This window comes from Stigmatopora nigra, chromosome 6 (assembly GCF_051989575.1).
Source record: "Stigmatopora nigra isolate UIUO_SnigA chromosome 6, RoL_Snig_1.1, whole genome shotgun sequence".
Taxonomy (NCBI): Eukaryota; Metazoa; Chordata; class Actinopteri; order Syngnathiformes; family Syngnathidae; genus Stigmatopora; species Stigmatopora nigra.
In genome coordinates, this window is record NC_135513.1 from 7,850,906 (window position 1) to 7,859,162 (window position 8,257).

The 8,257-nt window shown below is 39.1% G+C and overlaps 1 protein-coding gene across 1 annotated transcript; it reads right to left on the reverse strand.

The window, feature by feature from the left end:
• Positions 1 to 1,651: 1,651 nt before the first annotated feature.
• Positions 1,652 to 8,099, reverse strand: mogs (mannosyl-oligosaccharide glucosidase). Its single transcript, XM_077719613.1, has 5 exons — positions 8,000 to 8,099; positions 6,788 to 7,157; positions 5,890 to 6,116; positions 5,605 to 5,798; positions 1,652 to 3,607 (listed from the first exon to the last, which is right to left on the reverse strand). Exons 2-5 carry the CDS (start codon positions 7,140 to 7,142, stop codon positions 1,840 to 1,842), a joined length of 2,544 nt encoding a protein of 847 aa, XP_077575739.1. The 5' UTR covers positions 7,143 to 7,157; positions 8,000 to 8,099; the 3' UTR covers positions 1,652 to 1,839.
• Positions 8,100 to 8,257: the final 158 nt, after the last annotated feature.

Sequence of the window (8,257 nt, forward strand, 5' to 3'; positions counted from 1 at the left end):
TATATATATATATATATATATATATATATATATATATATATATAAATATATATATATATATATATAAATATATATATATATATATATATATATATATAAATATATATATATATATATATATATAAATATATATATATATATATATATATATATATATATATATATATATATATATATATATATATATATATATATATATATATATATATATATATATATATATATATATATATATATATATATATATATATATATATATATACACACACACACACACACACACACATTTTGACATCTACCTATCTTGCCATTTTAGTGAAACTAGCAAACAATCAATTAGTCTTAACACTAATAATGAAATTATATGCAAATGAGTACTTTCTGACTCATTTATTTATTATTCAGTCACATTTGCTGTTTGCCTATTATCCCATCATCGCAGTGGAAAAAGGGGTCCTGGGTGAGGGGGATGGATGGCACACTGAGTGCCTTAGTCACACACTTTGTCTACACTCTCAAAGAAATACATGCATTTTGTAGCCACATAAAAGGGATGTGGAATCCATTTCCTCTTTGAGGTGCTGCGAAAGGCACAGGATATGCCTCAACTGCATTCAAATGCTTTATTTCCCTCTTTTGCCTTTATGACTAAAAGGTCAAATGATAGCCAACGTATCTGATCCCGATGGCAATCATTGGACATTGACAAAGTGAAAGGGCTATGTCACAACCTGAACAACTGAATTGGCTTTGAGAAAAAAAAAATCAGGACAAAGATCCAAGTCTATGATAAACCACTGAAACTTTTTCCTGTGGAGTTGGTTAAATTAAAACACCAGGATTCCAGGGACACTACAGACACTTCAGAAAATCACTACAGATGCGTTTCTAACAAGAGCATGACTACATACTATGATTAAATGCTAAGAAGTCAATTTTGCATTCATCATTTTAGGGTGAGATTTTGGTTGGTCCCCTCAAACCCATCTACTGCAAAACTGTGCACTTTCCTTGCTATTTCGCTCCAGGCCTCCAATTTTATTGCCATAACCAGTCCATTCAAGTCTTGCAGAAGGTCAGAGTCTCACACATGCACATGGCCAGCATGACTACCTGCCTTTATATGGCATGTCAAAGTATTAAAAAGAACGTTGACACTAGATGCCCAAGAAATCATGGCGATGTCACTAAGATTGTGGAGAACTCAATCGTGGTGTCTTTTGATGTCAGTGGGGTGAGCCTGGCAATCACATGCCACAGAATTAAAGCAAAATATCCAGTCAAACCAATAAAAAAAACAGGTCAAAAGAGATGCTCTTGTGATTGCGGTTCAAAAATAGAATGTAAAATGTAATGTGACAAAACAGATGTTCAATTGGCTGTGCAGCGAATATGAGCATAGACCTATCAAGAAGTTGAAGACACATTTTATCAAAAACTTAGGGAAGGCCTGAAATTTCAATCAAAGGAATGCTAATAAATAGTATACAATTAAATATGTCTACTTCCCTCCCTCTTGAATCTGCCTTCAAATGTATGTAACATATACATAAATGTTTGTATGTGGGCGGGGGGTGTGGGGTATGCACACTGATGCATATATGCGGAAACAATTCGTTATATCTTGAAGCCACATAAAATATAACAAAGGTTCATCCTTAAAATCATTCAAATCATTTATTTTGAAACAACACTGAGATAGTCACTTCCAGTCTTTTAGATCCCATTAGTCACAAAGTCAAAAAACAGTCGATAAAGAACTGAATGAATGCCAATTCCCTTCCCTCCCCCCGTATGTCATGTCTGTGGATCCATATTTTTCATGTTTGTTACATTGTATCAGTACTGCTCAGCCATCATTAGTAATGTCAAAGCTGACCAACCAGTGAAGGGGTGGCTTCCTTGACCCCTGCCAGTAGCATCGTTGTACTGTTCCCAGATGTAACCCGTTTCAGCGTACTGTCTGTATACGTTAATGATAATGTTAGTCCGGAGTTCCTCGTACAGAGAGGCGGCCTGCTTCTGATACGTCCCCGGTATGTTGCTATAGTGGTGAAGGGCTCTCACTGCCAGGTAATTGATGTTGATCCACACCGCACCTCTCCAGTAGGGAGCATCGTGTTCCGTGTTTCGCTTCATGTACAATGGATCGGCCTTGGAGAGAGAGCGCAAGCCGTAAGTTGTCCAGAGTTTCCTGGGATCTTTCATGTCTCTGAGAATGTGTTCCATTTTGGGAGAGTCTGGCTGGAGAACTTGCAGTAAGAAGGGGAACAAGCTGACGTAACCCAGAGCGTTGACATACTGCAATTTTGGAGCCTTGCGGACAGAGCGAACCAATCGTGTGATCTGTTGGCGTTGATGTCCGTGGTTGATGTACATCTTTTCCTGCTGCAAGCTTACATCTTGAGTGTGGTTCCCGTAGTCACCGAAAGCGCGAAGTTGCTCAGACCAATGAAGCTCATTCAGCAGGTTATTGTCCGTTAGCACTTTGTGGGTGGATTCGTAGTCCTGGTGAGGTTCGCCTAGAAGTTTAGCAATCTGAGCCATAATACCAGAGGACAGTGCCATCCAACATCGCAGGTCAACGTGGCGCTCTTGTGCGGATGGGTGCGAGGCCCGTGGATAGTCATCCAGGCCGGAGGTTAACGTCTTGGGATTGAGGAACAGATTGGTGTCCTTATCACGGCCACGCCAACGGTACGAATTAGGCCAAGGCCCCAACTGAGTGGTGTTGTACCACTCGAACCAGGTTTTGAGTCTGGGATACAATCGTCGGAGGAACGGTAAAGTAGGCTGCAACTCCGTACTGTCTGGATTTAATGAGAACTGCTCAATGAGTTCCTGAAGGGCTAAAAAGAGAGTAGGTGGGTTGGCGTTCTCGTTCCTCTGAATTACAAACTCAGAAGGGACCTTGCTGCGAGCCTCATCGCCGAGGATCTGCTCACGGGGGATCCAGCCCTCTATGTTCATCAAGTCTACCCAGTGTGAGACAGCTTCTCTCGTCACCTGGGGGTCCCACTTACTTAGCAGTAGCTGGTGAAAGCCCTCGTCCCAAAGAAAACCTCGGGGAAAGAACGAGCGTGATGGGACGGCAGTATATAATGCCCCTTCGGGATACAGCAGCGGTTGGTCATTGTAGCTGGACTGAACCACTGACTGGCCAAAGAAGTATCCCATTCCGCCCAACATGTTGCTGAGTGACGCCTTGCCAAACTTAATATAAGCCTGACTGTAACCTTTACTCTCGAGACCAAATGTCTTCTCAAACTTGGCATCAAACTCCGCTTTCCTCCTCTCCAGCTCCTGAGTCATGATCGGGCCTACCAGATGGTTGTGGCGAGTGCGAAAGCTTGCTGACTCGAAGAGCACTTCCATTTGAAAAGGCATCTGAACGGTGACCTGGTGTACCACAAAGTCACCCTCTGTTCTGGGGTCTATGTGTGTCTTTTGTTGTTTGTGCTGAAAAGGTGGCTTGTTGTTGTCCACGGCTATGTAAACCCTCCTTTCGCCGGACGGCGGATTGAAGACAAACCTTTGGTTCAAACTGTGCTTCACAATGTCAGTGAGCTTCTCTAAACCAGTAGTTCGTGTATGAAGGTAGTTGTAACTGAAAAGGCAAGAAAGTACTGATTAGGTCCATGTGTTTTCTTTGGCAAAGTGGGTCAGAAGAGCGGCTGGACAGGCTAAGAAGTCAAAAATAGTGAGCTATATTGCAGAGCGATGCAGCACTCTTAGAATTGCCAAGCTTCTGAAGTGTGATGATCGAAAAATTCAACGTTTCAAAGCTGCAACATCATTGGAGTCCCCAAAACCACAAGGTGTGCAATACTCCGAAAAATGGCCAGGTAAGAAGGGCTAAAAAACGAACACAAGCTGAAAAGTGAAGAATGGGCCAAGAAATGTCTCAAGATGGATTTTACCATTCTGACTATATTGAACTGTTTCAATAGATATTTCAGAAATATGATGATAATGAAAACAAACAAACAAAAAATGCATCCAATCCATTATTTTTAACATTGGAGCAAACCTACAAGATTAACATTTCAATTGATATTTTGCGCTTTAATCAATTTGACGTGAAAATTCCAAAGCCAATGAATATGTTAATCCAGATACATTTTTTGTTAACCTATATTTGCAACAAGCCTCAGGTGATTGGCTAATGCAATATTACACTTATAATAGAAGTTTGGCTGAAACTGCCTGACAATAGAGTATAACCAGCATTGAACAGCAAAATATGAGAAAAATATTATGTCTGTCTGGAGGAAAGACCAAACACACTTTCTTTCATTAACCAACAAGTAAGCAATACTTGTTGTATAACCACGCTTTTTGCTTTGTTCCACATATTACACCAAAAACTTGTCGACTACCACGAGATCCAATAGGAAAACAAATTTTGCCCATACATTAAGAACTTTTTTGGGAAATCTGTGATTCAGAAAGAGCTTGTACAGACAGGCCAATTGAGTCATGATGTGTAATGAAAGCATTAAATGTATAATATGTTATGTACACTGTGGAGCTCAAATTTTCCATTCAGGGTTAATTAAATGGCAAACACAATTGTTATAATTTATTACCATGTAATAATGTTTACATTTGCCAACAAATGTAGCTATTTAACTGGAAAAAATGAACTGTGCTGGCATCTACTGTAACCCACCTTTAGATTATATTAAAGCGCCTCTGTCACTTTCAAGAAACAATGAATAGTTTTTGCTTTGTGTAATACCTGCCGTTTACTGCCATCAAGTGGATGGATCTTTGAAATGTTACTTGATGACATTAGAGGAGAAATCCTTTTTAACGGTTCAAAATGATGTGCTTGTACCTTGCACATACTCTAAACAAGGGTCGGCCATTTATGTCTGGTGAGGCACATCTGGATCTTTTGATGGTGAAATTCAATTAGTTTGTCACAAGTAGACCTCTAATTCATTTTGAATGGGAAGGCTGACAGCGAATGAACATCCCTCCCAGTTCAGAAGGATCGGATGTGTATTTCTGTCAATAGGAGCCAATGAGCTAATTAATTTTAGGGTTTCACATAAATATACTACGGTAGACCGAATAGGCTACTTTATTTTTTGAATGGTAACTGTTTCAGTTACTGGATGAATTTTATGAAACAGCAACGACAACACAACTTGCACATTTTTCTTCTTCTGGTTAAAGAACCAACACAAAAAAATTGTCATGTGAAAAGGCCTAGCACTGAGTAACCTTGGCGAAAATTGTTTGATACAAGTGGTTTAACAAACTCTTTTCCACATATGTTGACAAACCGTTTTAGCGAGGCAAGCGATATTTTATTTATTTTTATATAATATAATATAGTATATACACATATAGGATTGTTTTTGATATTTTCGGTGTTTTAAATGTTAATATGTCAATGTTACTGTTTGGTCAAAGTAATTGTGAAAGCTATTTTCCTTCGTCTATCACTATCAGTAGTGGCCAATGACAGGCCGCTTAATGAGCAGTTGGTACTGCACCCGTTGGCGAATAAGTAGGACATATCTACTGTTTTATTTGTGGTTCAAGTTATGCTTGGCAACTAACATTGATCCAGCATTGTGAATTTATGCTTACCTGGCATACTTGGGACTTTTTAAATCCCCGGCAGCTGGTTTTTGGAACGTTATCTTGAAACTGCCAAGCTCTTCGGAAACGCCTGTAATGGAAGCAAGGCGCTCTTTTTCCTCCACGTGAGCCTCCAGTGAGCCTTGGGTATCTGCCGCAGCGTAAAACATCAGGGAGATGACTGCCGGCTTCGGGGCAGAGCTCTGATGGGTAGAAAACAAAAAGACAACGTTCAGTTAATGTTCTCAGCAGTTGCTATGGAAACACTGTAGTTCATATAATGTTTCTATTCACGTGTTGCTTAGCGGTGACCCTCCAGGTCCAGTCTCCACCGTGATCACCTCCCACCCTCTTGACAAACTCGGTGGTCAGTGTGAAATTTTTTTCTCTGATTTCCTGGACGCCGAAGTTCATCCCGTCGTGCATCAACCAACCGTAACCTTGCAAGTGATCTCCCTGCTCACAGGTATGCCTAAGGTTCACATCCATCACTTCGGAAAACTGATTCATCCACATCATACCTGATGGTGCAAAAAGGAGCATGAATCAATATCCTAGTCCCAAGTTTTTTTTTGTTTTTATATCTGATTAGGTAAGTATGCATGTTCATATGGATTTATCATATACATTTGTGCATACACACGTAAAATTTGCTGCATATAGAACTTACATTTCAATCAAAAATAAGATCTCAAATGCTCAAAAGTACTTTTTTTCTCCTGAAATATTCCAATATTTCAGATTTAAATAAGAGGTGAAGTTTCAGTAATTCTTTCGATTACTTTAGAAGTGTTACGTACTTACAATGCAGGTATATAGAGTTGAGATTCTAACAGAAATAAATTTTGTGTTGCACTGGAATTAAATTTCACTAACAGAGTGAGTGCACAAAGTTGATTCACATTGGTAATCTTTAACCCTGTGGTTCTCAAAACATTGCACGCAGGCTCCCTCTTGTGGTAAGTTAAAGATATTTGAAATTACTAAATCTTCACTCATTTTCCCATACAATACATAGTAATTTTTATTGGGGGGAAAAAGATGGACACAGTTATTGTCCAAAGAAACAGAAAGGTACTCGTTTGGTATCGGCAGATCAAAATCAGGCGCACCAAACACAGGTGCAAAAATATGCATGCAGAACAACTTTATTCTTGGCGATGTTATAAAGCACAAAACAGTAAATGCCTACCTGTCACAATTGACCTTGGACTTCTTGTTTTCATGCCAAAGTAGACCTGAGGTCTGTAGGAACCCCAGAACCTGTCTGGCGATACCAAGGCATTGGTGGAATTGGCATCCAGGACACGAGGCGACGGATGCAACGTCACCACCCGCTTAGCCAGACTGGAGCGCATGTAAAGGGCATAGAAGAACCAGATGAGGCTGACTATGCAGAGACCAATGGAGATGTTGATAAATATTTTGCCAATGTCCATTTTCTTCTTTTTTTTCTCCTTGCGATGTAACAAAGGAGGCTTCTCATCTTTCTTTAGAAAAGGGGGAGTGGGATCCCCAGTCGCCACCCTCTTTCGCTGTCTGGCCATCCTGCACTTCTCAACCTGCACATAAGAAGAATTTGGAGAACTCAAGGCCTCGGATCTCAATAAAAGGACATCCTGGTGTGAGGCTTTTTTTGTTTGTATGTTTACTTGCTTAATTTTCTAAGAATTAAATGTAGTATATAAAAGAAATAGTCATTTGAAATCTTGAAGGTTCAATAGAGTTGAACATTCCAACCCACCCCAAGACCTTTGAAACTAAAAAAATAATAATAATTTCATCAATTTAACCATTCTCTTTCACACATGACATTGTATGTTGCTTCTATTACATTGCTTATTACAGGTTGTGGTTGAGACGAAATTATTATAATTTAAGACAACAAATTGTTGTTTCTAATACTCCACTGCCCCTTGTAAATCAATTAAACAGCCATGACACAATTTTTAACACTAGTCATTTTTACACTAAAGATTTTTTAAGAGGTATATTATTCTGACTATATCCCATGACTATTAAATTGGCTATTCATTGAATGTTTTATAATGACTGGCTGAGATAAATTGCAGACATTTTTTGTCCTGTATTTAAAAAAATACATAGAAGTAATGCTTAATTTTTGCTCAATCTTGACTATTTTTGGACTTTATTTTCATGGAATTTAATCCCAACATTTGATCTTGTCCCGTTATCAGATTAAAAAAAATAATTGCACATGAAAACCCCTTTGGGCTCTCCACACGTCAGTTAATGCAACGTTGCACACATGCCCCTTTTGCTAGTCCATCTTTGAAGATAACATAACAAAAAGCATTTGGTAGGGTCTAAAATTAGTTGGCGATTACTCAGAAACAAAATAAAAGGTAAAATAAGATGATGTTCATTGGGATCCGTTACCCACCTGTCAACAGTCCAGACCTCGGCTTTTCATGATCTGTGTGGTGACTGACGTGATACTTCCGCGTTTTCGTCCCTTTTCGATGACGTTTGAAACAAGCGCGTTAATATGACGCACACATACCAGTGTAATCCTCATTTCAAATACTACTACATACATAAATGAATGCCTGAAAATTGGATCTACAAGCCTTTTTAGGAAATGGATCATTGCATTTTTACTTTTCACAATGGTCCTTGCAGAACTTTATAGGGGAGAGGA

Coding starts and splice junctions, on each gene's coding strand:
- mogs (XM_077719613.1), bottom strand. CDS start 7,142: ATGGCCAGACAGCGAAAGAGGGTGGCGACTGGGGATCCCACTCCCCCT. Junction 6,117..6,787: donor TCCAAGGTCAATTGTGACAG/GTAGGCATTTAC, acceptor TTGCACCATCAG/GTATGATGTGGATGAATCAG. Junction 3,608..5,604: donor AAAAGTCCCAAGTATGCCAG/GTAAGCATAAAT, acceptor TTGCCTTTTCAG/TTACAACTACCTTCATACAC.